At 40.4% G+C, this 18,400-nt stretch overlaps 2 protein-coding genes across 5 annotated transcripts; both read right to left on the bottom strand.

Annotated features, from left to right (window-relative positions):
* Nucleotides 1–121: 121 nt before the first annotated feature.
* Nucleotides 122–12,612, bottom strand: sf1 (splicing factor 1). 2 transcript variants are annotated; one of them, XM_060874797.1, is made up of 12 exons: nucleotides 12,219–12,612; nucleotides 10,470–10,598; nucleotides 8,538–8,613; nucleotides 5,607–5,759; nucleotides 5,397–5,486; nucleotides 5,089–5,272; nucleotides 4,868–4,983; nucleotides 4,281–4,388; nucleotides 3,929–4,115; nucleotides 3,459–3,681; nucleotides 1,603–1,767; nucleotides 122–1,516 (listed from the first exon to the last, which is right to left on the bottom strand). In XM_060874797.1, the coding sequence occupies exons 1-12, from the start codon at nucleotides 12,445–12,447 to the stop codon at nucleotides 1,194–1,196; spliced, it is 1,983 nt and encodes a 660-aa protein (XP_060730780.1). In that variant the 5' UTR covers nucleotides 12,448–12,612; the 3' UTR covers nucleotides 122–1,193. The 2 variants fall into 2 exon arrangements, with proteins under 2 accessions (XP_060730780.1, XP_060730779.1); XM_060874796.1 differs by having other exon boundaries at nucleotides 5,607–5,762; nucleotides 12,219–12,611.
* A 1,313-nt stretch (nucleotides 12,613–13,925) lies between these two features.
* rbm4.1 (RNA binding motif protein 4.1) lies at nucleotides 13,926–17,880 on the bottom strand. Of its 3 annotated transcripts, none has more exons than XM_060874793.1 (3): nucleotides 17,702–17,880; nucleotides 16,604–17,043; nucleotides 13,926–16,104 (listed from the first exon to the last, which is right to left on the bottom strand). In XM_060874793.1, exons 2-3 carry the CDS (start codon nucleotides 17,013–17,015, stop codon nucleotides 15,242–15,244), a joined length of 1,275 nt encoding a protein of 424 aa, XP_060730776.1. In that variant the 5' UTR covers nucleotides 17,016–17,043; nucleotides 17,702–17,880; the 3' UTR covers nucleotides 13,926–15,241. The 3 variants fall into 3 exon arrangements, with proteins under 3 accessions (XP_060730776.1, XP_060730778.1, XP_060730777.1); XM_060874795.1 differs by lacking the exon at nucleotides 17,702–17,880 and adding an exon at nucleotides 17,464–17,695; XM_060874794.1 differs by lacking the exon at nucleotides 17,702–17,880 and having other exon boundaries at nucleotides 16,604–17,197.
* Nucleotides 17,881–18,400: the final 520 nt, after the last annotated feature.

Below are 18,400 nucleotides of genomic sequence, written 5' to 3'. Positions count from 1 at the left end.
GACAAAAAGCAGGACAGAGAAGTTCACCGGAACACCGTTTGTCTTACTATATTTAAGATATTTGCACTAATACATTAACCTTTAAAAAAAAGAAGAAAGAAAAAGTGAGCTCAACATGGTGTTATCTTAATAGAAATGTATAATCCCCTTTATTTTAAAAGTACAGGAACTGAACATATTCACTTTGTCCATTTTGAACTGTACATACAATAAAAAATAGTTGAGCACTTCAGGACTGGACAGTTGCACACAAAGCAAAGGGGGGAAAAACCCTACATGGGGAAAAAGTAAAATAAAAATTAGACAATTGTATCAGTAGACGTTAAACAAACCCAATGGACAAGTTTCACACATCTGTTAGTCTGAAATAAATCTCCCAGTCTCAGTTGCATGTGAGTTCTGAACTTAAAAAAATAATAAAAAATACAAAACAACTGAAGACCTGTTAAACCATTTCATTGCATCTTTTATCGTAATCCTGACAGACTAAGCTCATTAGGGCTGAGTGGAGCCACACAAAAGACACTAGACTGAGAAAAGTGGAGCACAAGAGTGGGATAGTTTTCTTGCAGAAGCAGTCAAGAATACAAATGAAGCTAAACAGATTGAAGTAGCTTCAGGTCCTTTTATGCACAATTTAAAACAGAGGCATTCTAAAAAGTTGTGAAAACTAAAACCAAACAAACTTGGAATCGCAGAAGCACAACAAATGAAGAGTCTTCCCACCTGTATTTGTTACTATGTAAATGTGAGGCCATTTCAACTTTTATTTAGCTGAAGTTAGCATTACAAAAATATTCAGACAACAAAATCTTTTTTTTTAAGTGAATCCATCAACAAAAAAAGGCAAAACCAATTTTGATTCATTATAGAGGAAATCATCTGCTTTTGCAATAAGCAAAAAACAAACAATGACACTTTACATTATTACGGTTTAATTACTGTGGTCTGGAATGTCATTTAGCACAACTAGTGAAAAGAAGGCCCTACAAAACACACCCAAAACAAACAAACAAAAAAAAAACAACAACTGAGCAAACACTAAAATTTTAAAAGTAGAAGCAAATTAAGTTAGGCAAATGTACACATTTCAACCACACTAGCCTGTTTTTCTCTCCAGTATTACAACATACATCAAGCAGAACCAAGTCATGTTGTCCTCCAGCTTCTATCATGTGGTCAATGTGGGGTATTTAATTTTGGGGTGGTGGGGGAGGGGGGGCAGGTGGCATGCCAAATGGAGGCATTCCTGGGATTCCCATCATGGTAACAAAGTTGGGGTCCATGGGTGGAGGAGGTGGAGGGGGTGCATACATCATGCCTGCTGAGCCAGGGGGTGGGGGTGGTGGGGGAGGGGGGGCACCAGGGGGCAGTGGGGGCTGAACTCCAGGAGGAGGGGGCACCATGGAGGGGTTTCCCATAGGAGGAGGGGGTTGGGCAGCAGAGCTTGCTGCTGGCTGGGGTTGCTGCCATGGAGGAAGGTTACCTGTAGCTGGGGTGGATGTGGTAGTTGTGTCTGCAATAAACAGAAAATGATTGAACAGACTTAAAATATGTTGTAAAACACTAGTCTAATATACAAAGTCTATGGTATCCACTTACTCTGCTGCCATGGCAGTGGGGCACTGGTTGCCATGCTACTGGTGGGCGGAGGGGGTGGGGCCTGCTGCTGCCAGGGCGGCAGAGGCCCTGATGGGGGTGGGGGTGGTTGATTATTGGGTGGAGGTGGAGGAGGTGGCATCATGCCCATAGGAGGTGGTAACAAACCTGGACAATGAAAGAATTTTCATGCTCAAGTTAACTTTTTCATGACCTTATGTATCTAGACTCTAATAGAATGTACAGGGAGTGCAGAATTATTAGGCAAATGAGTATTTTGACCACATCATCCTCTTTATGCATGTTGTCTTACTCCAAGCTGTATAGGCTCGAAAGCCTACAACCAATTAAGCATATTAGGTGATGTGCATCTCTGTAATGAGAAGGGGTGTGGTCTAATGACATCTACACCCTATATCAGGTGTGCATAATTATTAGGCAACTTCCTTTCCTTTGGCAAAATGGGTCAAAAGAAGGACTTGACAGGCTCCGAAAAGTCAAAAATAGTGAGATATCTTGCAGAGGGATGCAGCACTCTTAAAATTGGCAAGCTTCTGAAGCGTGATCATCGAACAATCAAGCGTTTCATTCAAAATAGTCAACAGGGTCGCAAGAAGCGTGTGGAAAAACCAAGGCGCAAAATAACTGCCCATGAACTGAGAAAAGTCAAGCGTGCAGCTGCCAAGATGCCACTTGCCACCAGTTTTGCCATATTTCAGAGCTGCAACATCACTGGAGTGCCCAAAACCACAAGGTGTGCAATACTCAGAGACATGGCCAAGGTAAGAAAGGCTGAAAAACGACCACCACTGAACAAGACACACAAGCTGAAACGTCAAGACTGGGCCAAGAAATATCTGAAGACTGATTTTTCTAAGGTTTTATGGACTGATGAAATGAGAGTGAGTCTTGATGGGCCAGATGGATGGGCTCGTGGCTGGATCGGTAAAGGGCAGAGAGCTCCAGTCCGACTGAGACGCCAGCAAGGTGGAGGTGGAGTACTGGTTTGGGCTGGTATCATCAAAGATGAGCTTGTGGGGCCTTTTCGGGTTGAGGATGGGGTCAAGCTCAACTCCCAGTCCTACTGCCAGTTTCTGGAAGACACCTTCTTCAAGCAGTGGTACAGGAAGAAGTCTGCATCCTTCAAGAAAAACATGATTTTCATGCAGGACAATGCTCCATCACACGCGTCCAAGTACTCCACAGCGTGGCTGGCAAGAAAGGGTCTAAAAGAAGAAAAACTAATGACATGGCCTCCTTGTTCACCTGATCTGAACCCCATAGAGAACCTGTGGTCCATCATCAAATGTGAGATTTACAAGGAGGGAAAACAGTACACCTCTCTGAAGAGTGTCTGGGAGGCTGTGGTTGCTACTGCACGCAATGTTGACGGTGAACAGATCAAAACACTGACAGAATCCATGGATGGCAGGCTTTTGAGTGTCCTTGCAAAGAAAGGTGGCTATATTGGTCACTGATTTGTTTTTTTGTTTTGTTTTTGAATGTCAGAAATGTATATTAGTGAATGTTGAGATGTAATATTGGTTTCACTGGTGAAAAATAATTGAAATGGGTATATATTTGTTTTTTGTTAAGTTGCCTAATAATTATGCACAGTAATAGTCACCTGCACACACAGATATCCTCCTAAAATAGCTAAAACTACAAACAAACTAAAAACTACTTCCAAAAATATTCAGCTTTGCTATTAATGAGTTTTTTGGGTTCATTGAGAACATGGTTGTTGTTCAATAATAAAATTAATCCTCAAAAATACAACTTCCCTAATAATTCTGCACTCCCTGTAAATCTGATTTCTGTATTTTACATAATGTGTAATTCAACATGTTACAACTCACCCATAGGGTGTCCATGAGGAGTTGGACCCTGGCCCATTGGTGGAGGGGGTGGCTGCATCCACGGCGGGGGCATGCCGTTAGGGTTGGGAGGCATGGGTGGCCCACCCATGTTGGGCATTGGGGGTGGGAAGTTGTGGGGGCCTCCATGACCACCTGGACCGCCATGCATGCCATGATAGTTCCTGTTATCTGAAGGGCCCGAGTTCATCCAGGGAGGACGGTTCTAGATGAGAGATTAGTGAAAATAAGGAAAAATATGGGATGAGTGAGTGTGTTTGCAGGTCATAACAGCAATAACCAAATCATAACTTTTTTTTTTTAACTAATTTATTTTCCTTTTTTTTCCTTTTTTAAATAAAGGGCGGTGAGCAGTACTGCTCAAAAAGATATGCGGTCCTTTTTTAGGGATCAGAGGTGTGCATCTGATGTCTAAAGGCAGAAACCACAGAACTGCAGTGGTGTACACTCACTGGAGGTGGCTGGTTAGAGTTGGGTCCAGTTCCACGGGGGCCACTTTGGGGGTTGTTGCTGTGTCCACCACTGGATGCGGGAATTGGAGCCTCTCCCAGTTCAGCCATTAAAGACAGATACTCTTTATCCATACGGGCCTTATCCTGAGCTGACTGGGGTGGATCGCCTTGCCTCGGGGTGTAAGTACTACAACAGGATGAAATTCATAGTTGACTACACAATGTTCTCAAACTGGATACAATACTAAGCAGTTACTACATATACACTATTATATATCCACTATATAAACACACGCACACAATGTAGCAGACAAACTCTTCAGTATGGAGTCGAGCATGTTCGTCCTGTTACCTTGTAAACTTGCAGTCAGATGCAATATGTCCAGCTCCTCCACACTTTGTGCACAGAGTAGTGTTGGTAATGCTACGAGGCTCTGAATTTTGCCACGGGCGCAGGATCCTTAGGAAGGAAAGAAATGGTTATGATAATTTGCTGGTAAACACACACTATATCTATCTATCTATCTCTGTTTAAAAGAACGGTTTCAGGAAGATTTCAATGGTCACATTCTGGATGTCAAAATATCTGCTTAGAGTTAAAACTATGAAAGTACATCATAAAACAAACAAACCAGTCAGGGCAGCTTTTTCATTTTTGCTGCCTGTCCATTAAGAAAAACACCCAATCTTCAATCTACCTTTCAGACCAACAGTTTTGGTTAAAAAGTGACAAGTCAAGTCAAGTCAAGTCAAAAAAAAAAACACTCGAGCAAGCTGCTGCAGTCATGTGAAGTTTGAGTTTAAAATCTGTCAATTCATTTTAATGCAGGCTAAGTAACTGTATCTGGGAAGCTTTATATAGTAGTGCTATCAAAAAAAATTAAAAAAAAAAAAAGAACAGGTTTTCAAGGGTTTGTATTGTGCTTGTTAAGCTGTTACCTGTTATCATCCTCTCTCAGAGTGCCATTGAGTCGTGCCAGCTCCCTCAGCTGCATCTTTCTCAGGTCATTCTGATCCTCTGGGGTCTCAATACCCTGCTTCAGGATATTACGGATCTAGACAATACCCAAAAAAAAAAGCCATAAGCTTCACAAACAACTGGAAATCAAAATCACTAACATGGCTTATGCAAGTCATCGTGTCCTACAGTCATAACCAACCTGCTCTACGGCCTTCTTAACATTATCCATGGTGTTGGCAGTGACCAAGGCATGTAGAGGCTCGTCCTCTCCTGGTAGCATCTGTCCGTCTTTACGGCCCACTTTGCCCTCCTTAACAGAACCCTTCCCACGGATCATGATCTTAGCACAGCACTCTTTCTCAATGTTCTTGAGCGTGTTGCCACTGTGTACCATAGAGCAAGAATTACAAAGGCAGTCACAACAAGACCTATGGTTTTGTATAAATAAACTTGATTGTAGTCTGGACACCCTCACAGCATTAGCACTGATCTATGAATGACACATACCGTGGTCCAATGAGAAGTCCAACAAAGTTGATTTCTGGATACTCATCTTGTGGAATCATCACTTTATCACTGACTCTGGTGGCTGGAGGCCTGGAACAAAAGATAAAAAAAACTTAGTAATTAGTTTCCTTCAACATGTGACAATAGCTCAAAAAGCTAATTCATTCAATCTTGATTCTTACCACCAATCAAGAGGTCAGAAATACTTACTTATAGTCAGCAGGGGGCTTAAACTCTGGGTTCAGCCCAACCATCTCAGTGATGAGTGAATGTCTCTCCTCTTCCATTTTTTTGCGGGTGCGGTACTCACGTGTGTTCAACCGCTTCCCCTCGCTGTTATAGATCGGTTCAGGAGACGGAGACCTGCTGGAGAAAAATGAAGAATACAGACAGAAAATGTAAATACAATTTATCTCCAAGTTTTTTGTTTGTTTGTTTTTTAAGGAATTGCAAATAACACTCGTTTCCCTAAACCTACAAAACCCTAATTTAGTCAAAAAAATAAACGTGCATAGGATGCCCCAGTGTCACACCACAACAGATCATACTAATGGGGAAAATCTGTAACCCTTGGTAGAGAGTTTTGTTTTGTTTTTTTTCCCCTACTGGAAAAGATCAGGAATATAATGATGCTCTAAATTTTATAGATGACAGCATATGAGGTTTGTCTGGGACACCCAAACATCAAAATAGATCTTAGTTTTACCTACAACGGGGGCAAAAAAAAAGAAATCAATGTCCACTTTGGACAAATGGGGCAACCATCACAATTTGTGATCATTGTCTCTCTGTGGAAACTGAACTACCCCTTCACAGTGAAGTTGGTAGTGCTCTGGCACAGGAAGTCTTTGGATGCGTGTAGCAGACTTCACACCCCTGAGAAGAGCATCCTAGCTTCGGCTCCAATTGTTACCTTACCCCTGGATGCTGCTGAAAACCTGTCATGCTGCGTTATGAAGGTCTGTGCTTGAAAAAGGTTACGAGAGGGGAATTTGGGTTAGAGAAAATAAATTATGATTAGACAATAAACCTTTGTGAAAGGTCTCAAAAAAAAAAAAAGACGACGTTAATAAGTTCATGAGAGACAGCGCAAAAAAACTGAATCAACAAAAAAAAGGAAGAAAAAAAAAACAAGTCTCTCTTTTGGCTTGCAAAGTCCAGCGCTGGCAACCTGAAAGACCCTTTTTAGTGTAACGGACGTGGGGGTGTGTTCCTAAATCCTGGAGTGAGCAGATCTTCTCAAACAAACCTTGTTTTTGGCCGTGCTGTGGAAACTTTTGATTAGGATCATGCTGAAGAGACTATGGGAGGAAGAGATAGCTGGCTGGCAAAGAGAGACTCTCGCTTGAGCAACATTAATATTCCAGCTTTAAAGTTAGAGGCTTATGCAAACTATGCGCAAGCCATCAGTCATTAGGGTTATGGTTACACCAGAAAGAACAGTGTTCTCCAAGAGCGGTCTTCCAGGGAAGAAATCTGGCATACTGTGAAAATTCCTGGACATCATGGTGTAATTCCCTTTGTGGAAAATCATTAATGACCTTCACAAAATTCAGCAATTCAAAACTGAAGAGGAGAGCGGTTTAAAATATGTAAAACTAAGCTATGGATTTTAGGAGGGGCTTTACCTAAAAAAAGAGACAATATATATATTTTAAAATGTTCAGCTATATGACTAAAAAGGTAAAACATACAACTACAACTGATTATTTTTCTTATTCACATATTCAGACATTAAGTCTAATTCCTTAATGCAGTTACACAACAATTTCAAGCATACAACTGCATTGTAATACGGCAAATATACAACAAATCAAAGATATTATACTGTACACCATTCTTCTGGTGGGAATCAGCCAAAAGATTAGTTGATTTTTTTTAACATTTGATGATGCACATGATAGATAGCCGCCACCACCAGAATTAAGTGCTTCATCGAGACATATTTTAAGCTCAAATTCGATGCATAAAAAAAAGCAATACAGTAAACGGTTACATCATCTAAAAATAGCACACCTATGATTACACATTGAAATTAAATATAAAATACTACCCTATATAGAGCTGCAGAAATCTATACTATCGAAAAAAGGAAATATAGATAACTTGCTATTACTGATAACTTACACGGCATCAGTCAGATCTGGAATAGTTTTACCTCCATGGATTGTTTAAAGTAAAGGAAGCATGCAAAATAATATAAAAACTCAAAGAACCGGGAAAACATTTTAAACTGTAAATTGTTATTTGAACAAACTAAATTACTAAAAGGGGTTTGATGAGTTTAAAACGGAAAAACAAAAAAGATAATTCTAATTCGAGACATTTGAATGAAAAGCTAGCCAAGTTTCTTGCTCTAACGCGAAGAAGTAAACGACAATAGAAAAGATAATGTAAAGAATTTAGTTCTTTTGCAGTGTCAAAGTATGAGATGCTTCCTTTCCTTTAATACCAATTGCTTAGCTTAAAGGTGAATTCCCCCAAACCATCTCCAGCATTTTCATATTTGCCCTGCTGATATTTTAATGCGATACTGCTTTCCAGTATAGAGAAATGTTACATATATTGTAATTCTCATTAAACCATTATACACATCTGGTGGTAAAATATTCTATATACTGGAAGGTGTACGTCTGGATAAACTAAATTCTCTCAGCGTGTCACTAACTGGCAAGTACGAAAATGATTTATGGGAAGAATTACCCAAAAGCCAAGCATCCATCATGCCTTTGCCTATCCAGTTAAAATGATCAACTGAAAAGAGGGGGGAGAAAAAAAATCTGTAGCCTGTTTACATTCGTAATAAAAGTGCAAAGAGTGGAAATGTTTTAAAAATGCTATTTGTTAACTTAAAAATAATTATAATTAATAAATAAATAAAAATAATACAAATAAATAAAAAAAAAAAATAGGAGAAGCAAAGACATGATATCCCCTAACATAATCCCTGGACAATTACCAAATTGAGAACTTGCATAAACACTACCGTGGCTACATTTCTAAAGACAAACGAATTACTTTCCTTATGTGTATCCTGTATAAACATGGAGCCTTTTTGTTTAAGATTTAACTTCATAATTGAAAACATAAATAGAGGTAAAGAAGGTGTTACTGTTGTTGGGTTTAAATGGTTATTCCGACCTGTCCTCAGGATTAACAGGGATTCCCAGGTCTCCTGTACGCAGTTTACGAGTCAGGTCTTCGATCTGCAGTTGGACTGGAAGAAATCAGGTTAGGAAAGAAAACAAAAAACAAGGATGGAGAAAAATGTGGTTAGCAGAAAAAAACACCCCAAACAAAGAGAGCATTTAATTTCTCAGTGGCAGTCTGATTACAAGTCATAAAAAGAAACAATATGATTAACATGATCAAGACTTCCAAATTGGTCTGAAACCCTTCCTAATATCTGGAAAGAGCAGACATACAGATTTGTACTAGGAATAATAAATCCTATGCTCCTAGGGAGCCTGTAATGAAAGCAACTTTCCTTAGACACACAGCAGTAGCAGTTTATACAGAATACATACAACTGAAGAAAAAAAATAGACGGTTAAAATTTACATTTGGGGGAAGGGTTTCAATTTAAATTCACAATTATATCACAAAACATTTCATGAGAAAGTGTTCACTGAGGCAGGCTTCCACTGAATGCCACCATTCATATTCATACATCTAGATTCACACAGCATTCCTTTTTGCTGCTTATTACATAATTTTTGGTGTTTATTCTGTACGTGTGGTGCCACAAAAAGGAAGTCTGCCAGAGTAAAGTGTAGTTTCTCTGAAAACTAACAAGTAATCATTCCTATAGTTTAGTGATCTGTGCCACAGAACAACACTTAAATTTCACTGATAGCATGCCAGTTTTATTGTGAATGCACCAGATTCGCATGGTTACTAAAAAAAAGAAAGCACAGGGAGAAAGTTAGGCTGAGGATAAAGTCTTAGGCTGCGTTAACATTGCTGATGTCATTAATGGAAATAGGCAATGACTGAGAGCGTGTGCGCTAACCTACAGGCCTGCAGAGAAGGAAATTTCAAGTGAACATATCTACACAAATTCTATAAATCTGGAATACAAGCGGACTTCTAGAGGGATCGAACGTTGTATTTTAATACTTGTAACTCATACTACTATCAAAAGGCCCATGTGACCAGAAGTGAAATAAATGCTATTGTACAGTTAACGTTTCACATAGTAAGTGTTTTTCCTGGCCATGTTTGCTGAAATGATGATCAAACTAGCCATGGTTAAACTGGAATAATAATTGGGCCATTATGACTGGACCTGTCTAAGGAGGTCTGTACTGCAAAACCCATGCATTAAACATTTCCAGGTGGAATGGGTTGAGGAAATACTTGAGAAGGGACAAAGTATAAGATTAGTCACATGCGACTTGGAATATAACTAAACCACATGCTACCTTAGAGCAAGCACCTGACAGAAATGGAGACACCAAACTTATTACAGTGTACGTACACACACACACACACACGTGATGATGACTGCAATTCATGTTAGCCCCACTTTGCCTGCTCTGCAGCCAATCAGAATCTGGTTAAAACATTGTCCATGGTTAACATGAGCAGCAATGATATCCTACAGCCAGACGACTCACAACCAGCAGCAACATCAGAGAGACTGTGGCCACTATGACAATATCACGTAACTAAATCGTAGTGCAGAACACTGCACAGTTTGTAAGATTTGAGAAGACCCTGAACATAATTTGAGTCCATTTAAAAGTGACCATGTTCTCATTTTTAAAATATGCCCAGACATTAAAGAACATCACTGCAAATCTGTAGAACCGGACTGCATCGCACTACGCCAGCAGTGTTCTGGCATGCATGTTCATTAATGTCTGAACAACATGTATCAATTCAGTTCAACAACCACATCCTCTGAATGATGTGCAAATTGTTATGAAGCAATGGATACAGAACATTTTGTACTGAAAAGAAATGAACTGAAAAGGGAGCTGTAGGAATGTACAGAGTATAAACTCTGCAGGGTGTTCAACAGTACAGATTAAACTCAGACATTCAGAGGAAAAATTTAATCTCAATTACCTATATAAGCTCTCTCTTGTTCACGACTAAGGCCGGGAGGGATAACTGTGGGCATTCCTGGGATAATGGTCTTCTGATCCGGGGTCTCACTGCTCCAGCGACTTTTTTTCCTCTTCTTCAGACTCATATCTGTCAAGGATGGGTGTTGGGGTGTCAACAAACAGCACCATAACGAGCATAGACACATCAGATTATAGAAAAGACAAAGTAAATACATTTTTCCAGGTAAATCTTAGATCTACAAGACAATTGTCATCTGTACTCCATCAGTAGTGTAAACTTGTATATATCCCATTCATCATTGTAAATGTATAGCTACAGGACCACCACCTACGTATGATGTCGGAGTTGTATAATTTGTATAAAATCATCCTTCTAACCCCTCAAGATCAGTTTCTGACCACAGGATGTTGTGGATGTGGTGATCTCAACTCCACAGTTACACAGACATGTTTAAAACCCTCATGCTAATGCTGATAGATTTGCCCCAATGCCAAAAAGACCACATGTAAATGCAGTGGTGTGCTGATAATCTTCTGCCAAAGCAAGGGTGTCTTCAATCCCAAACAGGGAAAAAACAGGGAGCATCAACGCTCACTAGGTTCCCTTACTGGAAACAACATCCTATTTTCTAAACTCTCAAGCACCTTTGTCTACTCGAATTTCCCCAACGATCAAAAGTATATCTATCCATCTATCTATAAATAAATGCAAGTGGCTCGTTATCATAGCTCTTATGTGACAAGGATCTGCAACAGAGAAGTACTTCATAATGTAGTTGAAAGAACAGAAAAATATAATGATGGTTTACACTTCGAGTACATCATGCGCGGGGGATCTTTTACATGTGTACACGATATACTGATTCAGAACCTATGGAGTCAAAGAGCTCTATGGAGACACCCTGAATATGGTCTGGCCACATGGCAGCCTGGATCCATCAATGCAATATGAAAAAAGGGTTGAGATCAGTAATGGTTTACCTGGTGAAATGTCTAATAAGTACCTAAACAAGAACATAACCTTTAGGTACAGTTGGCATACTTTACTCTATAGTAGTAACTACAATGCTAAGTCTAAAGTGGGACACTTAAATGAGAAAAACAAACAAATGCAGCTGGTTTATAGGGACACGTCCACTCATAACTACAGCTTGCATATTGCGCAATTACAAGATGGCGGATGAACTCCTTTTAAATCTATACTGATATATCTATCTATCTATCTATCTATCTATCTATGCAAATATGTATAAATTGACTTCTTTGAAACAGCAAAAAACAAACAGTGGTGTTTGCTGAACATTATGACCTACTAGATAGTTTTATTAAGCAGATATTATTTATTAAGCCTGTGTGTGAATACAAGGTGGAATAAAGTACTGTATGAAATAGACACAGAACATGTAAATAAACCGACCAAAGCCAAGATATCTCCTATAAGACCTGAGATCAGGGTGAATGGGGCTGCACTGCGGTCTATGAGCCATGTGTTAGCACAGCTGCAGCAACACAACCTGGCTTAGACTTGGTAAAGCGAGTCAGCAAATACTCTAATCTATTAACAGACGTGTTAATTCGATCTCTTTTTTATTATTATTATTTCTGCAAAGATTTTTGTTCCTCGCGCCTTCCAGGTGAACTTCCAGAAGGTTCTGTGGAAGAGGCCACGCGCGCGCTAACAGCTACACAATAGCTAATGCTAACGTTATTTCAGCAGCAGATGATGATGATGATGATGATACTTTACCTAACTGAGATTGAGGAAGGCCGAGTTGTGGGTTTGGTAATGAACCAGCAGCCCCGGGAAATCCTGGGAAAGCGGCACCCGGCATCTGGGGAAAGTTCTGGAGCGGGAAAGAGGCTGGAGGCCCCGGCGGAGGCATTAAACCAGCACCGGGCCCCGAGTCGAAGCCCCGTTTAGCGCCGATACTCGGGTGCAGCTTCCCCAGCGGGGTTGCGTTTGCTCCCGTTGCCATTTCCGTATCTATTTATCTTCCTCTAATCCGTCAAGTTTATTCTACTGGTAAATTCATAAGACTGGCGTCTTCTCGAAAATAAACTAGAACACACCGAATGCTAGACAACCTTCACTGTATCACAGTCCGGTTGGCCAAGATGGCGCCGTTAAGGTGGACAAAGAACTTTCGGGGTCGACCTAGACGCGTCCTCATTGGTCAAAATAGGTGCCAATCATTACGTTTACAATCGTATTGGACGGAAATTTCGTTGCGTCGCCCGCCTTTATTTTTTTATTCTAACTGCTATTGGATGAATCAGCACTCAAAAATATCTGACGCTGAGCACGCGCGAAGCCGCATTTACTACACTGTGCACTGTAGATATGTGTAAAGCTGTTACACATGAGGAACGACTGGGATGGTGCATGCTTACCTGGACCCTGCTTCATCTGATACTATTATACCAGCACAGATTGTCATGTTTTAGTATTGCATATATTATTGAGCAATAATCCTGCATATATTATTAAGCAAATGTTGGCTCTTTTAGGTATGCATTAAAAGCTGACTCTGTGTTTTGTAAATTGCAGTGTAAATTAATCCAGATTTAGCACACCATAGTGTGAATAGGTGAGACGTGTGTTTGGGTATCAGATGAGTGAATTCACTCTGCACAGTGCAGTGCTGCTTGGTGAAGAGGTGATGAGTCTCAGGTGAACTAATCACTTTTTATACATACTGGACTATACACATATACTGCATTTAATACAATAATCTATCTGTTACCACTGGATACCATACGATGCACATCCATGACACTTCTGTATCCGTACAATCTGTTCCACCTCAGCGTATTTTATATATAATATATATTTATACATATATATAAGTACATACTGCATATAATATGTAGTGCTACTGTAAGTATGTCTAATCTAAGTATGTATGAGCATACTGCACCTGTTAATTTCATTATCTATGTTAATTGTACATATTGTACAAACATATTGTACTGACTATACGTATGAGCATATTGCACATTTTCACCTGTTAATTTCATTATATGTATGTTAATTGTTTCCGCAATTTCTGGAGTTTGCTCCTAAGAATTTCACTCACCAAGGCACATGTGCTGTGGTGATGTGACAATAAAAGTGACTTGACTTGATGAAGCGCAGACACATAAGAACAGTAAATGCAAATGATCTGATTTGTTTAGAAGAGCTTTACAACTTAAAAGCATTAGAACAAGTAATAATACAGAACACTGCAGGCTGTAAACAGGAATAATCAGTTTTCCTCCTGATCTCCATTTGTTTGTAAAAGGGTGCTTTAATCACTTTTGTCTTTTTTTCCTCTTCAGAATTTCACTTTGAACCTGTGAAGTAGACTTAAATTAGATTTTTTTACTCACCTGCATTGTATTACACATTGCTAAAATAAAATGTGTTTTTTTTAAACCATGCATAAGCATATGTAAAAAACACAAGGACACATTTGCATACAGTGCCTTTATTAAGGAATAAGTTGCAATACAACTTATCACAAGGTTAAATCCTACCGTCAGTGCAACTGCTGCTATTACTACTGCTGCCGTCACCCATGACCTTTCCAATGGAAGTGTTTCATTACACAAAACTGGTTCATTTTAAAAACATCACAGCACACTTTGTAGCTGTTAAATTTTACATAGTGCAGAGTTATAAATTTACCAAGGGGTCTCAAACAGATTCAAACCTAAAGCTGAATTTTGTATCAATCTGTGCGAACTGTTCACGCGTCTGGATTTCATGATGGTTATTCATGCTAAAAAATGTAGAAGCACAGAGAGAACAAAACCAAGATATTAAAAAAACTAATCAATGTATTCTGAGAAAATACCAAAACCTTTTTGGATTTAGATACATACAGAAATAATGACAATCAATCAACACAGAAAGAAATCACAAATGTATGACTGCTCATCATGAACCTTTCAGATTAAAAAAAAAAAAAAAAAGATATTTACTGGTTGGGTTCAAAATCTACAGGTCTTAAACTGCTAGAAACCTGGTTACAGCTGATTTATTCTATACATTACAAGTTTTATTTAGGATAGATTTAAAGTAAATTAATCAGCATCTACTTTAAAAATGGTGTAATGTCGAAAACAAGTTTTAAAAACCCACCAAGTTGAGGATTAGATATTATTCCTTAATTAGTATTTCTACATTCCTAACAGTAATCAATAACAGCAGAACATAAAAGTTTACCGAATACCAAATGTGTAAATCTGTGTAATCGTCCCATCTACTCAGACAGGATTCAGGATCAATTTAGGCATTGTGTTAGCTCCTCGGGAGATGAACAAAAAAAAAAATAAAAAAAGGCCAACCAACTAAAACCAGGCTGAAAATGTTAGTGAAATGCTACGGTGAGAACACCTACATGAAATACTGAACAAACTACTAGAATAAAGCACCTAATCTGCTCCACCACACTCAAGCACCATAGTATTCACTGTAATGTTAAAAAGTGATGACAATGTGTGTCTGTGGAGGCATGATTGAAGAATACCTGCAAAAAAGAAAACAAGATTCATCACAACACAAACAGTTAATCATTAGATAACTCAAAGATTTCCTGCTAGGATTATGACTGCACGTGCGAGTAAGCTTAAACAAGAACAAAAATCATTTTTCACATGATAGCATGACTACTACTCAGTACAGAATGCTACACACGCGTCCAGAAATATCACTAGCGTTCTCAACGTCCACTGTAATGTATAGTCTGTGTTGTGCACACATGTGAATCGCGCACAGATGTTAGTTTAATACGCGTAGCGTGCCCGGTCGGTGTAAGGATCCCGCGGCATGTCATACGCAGAGCTCCGAGGAAGCGCAGAGATGGAGGCGACATGCGCGCGATCATACGCGTATCCTTCCACCTCGAGAGGGAGCCTTCGGATCGGGCTCCTATCACGCCCGTAGTACGAAGAACCCGGAGCCTGAGGAGGAGCGAGGGGGTTTCGCTCATAGAGGTCAAGGCTAGACGAGGGCATGCGCTCTGTACTTATGGCCGAGGACGCAGGGGGAGGAGGAGGAGGGCCGGGAAGCGGGACAGCTTGTCTGTCGTCAAAATAACTGCCTCCATAGGGACGCGCACGATATTTTTCGTAGTAGTCCACCACCCCGTACGGATCCCGTTCATCGTAGGACGCTCGCCGCGCAGGGAACCCGGGCACCGCGCTGCCGTAGCCGACACCACTCCCGTATGCCGCCTCACTGCCGTACGTCGCGCCCACGCCGTATCCCGCCGCTACACCGAAACTCATCGCACCGTTATAGCCAGTACCCGTGCTTGTGCTCGAGCCCATGCACATTCCCCTGCCATACCCAGGACCCCCATAACCAGCACCACGTGAGAAGCTTTGCACTGGCCCATAGTTGCTGCCAAAGCTCGGATCGCCATTGAAGCCCTGTTGGAAACCGCGACCACCACCGCCACTCGCACCGAACCGGGGAGCGCCATATCCCTCTGAGCCCTGGCTCTCGCGGTACGAGCCGTTCTGGTCCAGTGGGCACTCTTTGGACCAGTGGCCTTCCTGCCCGCACCGATAACAACCCGTTCTCTCTCCCATTCCCGGTGCTGTACGCAGGCGGCTAGTCGAAAGCTTCACGCTCATCAGTTTGCCTTAGGAAAAAAAAAGACGGAAGACAATTTCCACGATGCTTCTTAACAAAATCCTAGCCAAACAAACAGAATATGGGTTGTATGCATAATTTAGGACTGGGTTAAAATCTGAATTTTGTTGAATCAACAGCTGAAATGTGGCCATGCAATTTCTGAAAGAGTTTTAAAAAATAATGTAATCAAATTAAATTCTCCACTACACACCTCTATGAAATACCTTAAGATTGTGGGAAGCATGCAACTATAAACCTTTGCAGATAACTTTTGAACAAAGATGAAAACGGGGCAGTATCTTTGGCCTTAAGGGCAATACCCACTGAAATAGGGACTCAAATTTCAAAAATTATATAGACTCATATTGTGCATGTACTTACCAACCTGCTTCACACTACAAATAGTACAAAAATGTTAACGTGGCAATTTAAAATGCTTAAAAAATTCGGGTCATGACAGGCCTCCATGGACAGGCAAAAATCTTAGCTTATTTTTGCTTCTTCACCTTGAAATGCCGTGTTGTCCAAGCCTCGAATGGCCTCCATCGCATCTTCCACTCGCTCCATGTGTACGAAGGCATAATCTTTTACTATGTCACACTCAACTACTGGGCCAAACTCCTCAAACTTGGCGCGCAGCTCCTGGTTGGTACAACTACTACTTATATTGCCTACATGGAGCTTGGTGGAGGCTTTGGGTTTCCCTCGGCTCATCTCCACATTCATGGCCAGACCGTTGAGCATATAATGGTGAAGGCCGCGGATGGCTTCCTCTGCCTCGGCTTTGTTCTCCATGTGGACGAAGCCGAAGTTCTTCACGATGTCACACTCTGATATTTTACCATACTGGGAGAACAAGGACCGAAGCTCGTCTGTAGTCGTGTTTGGGGAAAGGTTCCCTACGAAGATTTTCACCATTCTGTTGCGTTAAAATCACAGCTGCTGCCTGTACGGTGAAGCAAGCACAAAGTGAAATAAAAATGACAGGGACACTAAGAGCTAAATATTTCCAACTCCAAGAATCACAAAGGTGCTTAAAAGTTTCTTGGAAGACTTTCAATATTCTTAATCCTAACGCTAATAAGGACCCCCCTCCTCTCCTCCCCTCCCCCTCTGATGATGATCATAATCATCATCATCATCATCATCATCATGGATACTAGAAGCATTCAGGCGTAAAACATTTAGACAGAAATTGTGCAGAAACGAGCGATAAATAAGCTACATCTAGAGGCTGGGCTTTTGGTTGGAGAACAATAGAACAACGTGAAGGCAGACACAAGAGCTAGCGTGAAGCTGAACCACGTTCAGAAAATTGCCCAAGCGAACATAATAGCGACGGGAATAGAACTAATTATCGAACTACCTGATTATCTGCTTACAAGCACCACAATGACATCAGATAACAGCTCGCAAGGTAGCAGTACGACGAGTGGAGGCTGAAATGAAGTAAACTAGCTAGCGCGGCTAACATATAGCTTAGGCGAAATCAGGAGAAACTGATATCTCAATCACTGCGTTATTGGGAATAAACACGTGATCAACACCTGAGCACAGTAATGAGTTATAATACAGCAGTGAAATACTCTGATTTAGCGCCATACCTTTACAGGAGTTTTGGAGAAATCGCCCGCCGGTCTGGGTGGAAATGGCGAGAGGACGAGGACACACACACACACACACACACACACACACACACACACACACACACACACACACACACACACACACACACACACACACACACACACACACACACACACACACACACACACACACACACACACACACCGCCCATCCTTATTTCACACACACATATACAAACATATACACACATACACACACATACAGGTGCTGGTCATATAATTAGAATATCATCAAAAAGTTGTATTATTTTGTAATTAGTTGTAAAACTAAGTATTGAGTGCTGTACATGCTCATACTTTTCATGTTCATACTTTTCAGTTGGCCCAGATTTCTAAAAATCCTTTCTTTGTATTGGTCTTAAGTAATATTCTAATTTTCTGAGATACTGAATTTGGATACAAACATTTGAAATATATCAGTCTGTGTGTAATGAATGAATGTAATATACAAGTTTCACTTTTTGAACGGAATTAGTGAAATAAATCAACTTTTTGATGATATTCTAATTATATGACCAGCACCTGTACATACACACACATACATACACGCATACATACACACATACATAGCTGACAATCCACTCTTTACAGCCATGTCGAGCAGAAAAGCATCTCAGTATGCAGAACACATCAAATCTTGAGGTAGATGGGCTACGA

Source organism: Tachysurus vachellii, chromosome 7 (assembly GCF_030014155.1).
Source record: "Tachysurus vachellii isolate PV-2020 chromosome 7, HZAU_Pvac_v1, whole genome shotgun sequence".
In the NCBI taxonomy this organism is placed as follows: Eukaryota; Metazoa; Chordata; class Actinopteri; order Siluriformes; family Bagridae; genus Tachysurus; species Tachysurus vachellii.
The sequence above is the reverse complement of the archived record's forward strand: the minus strand, read 5'-3'. Positions and strand labels throughout refer to the sequence as shown.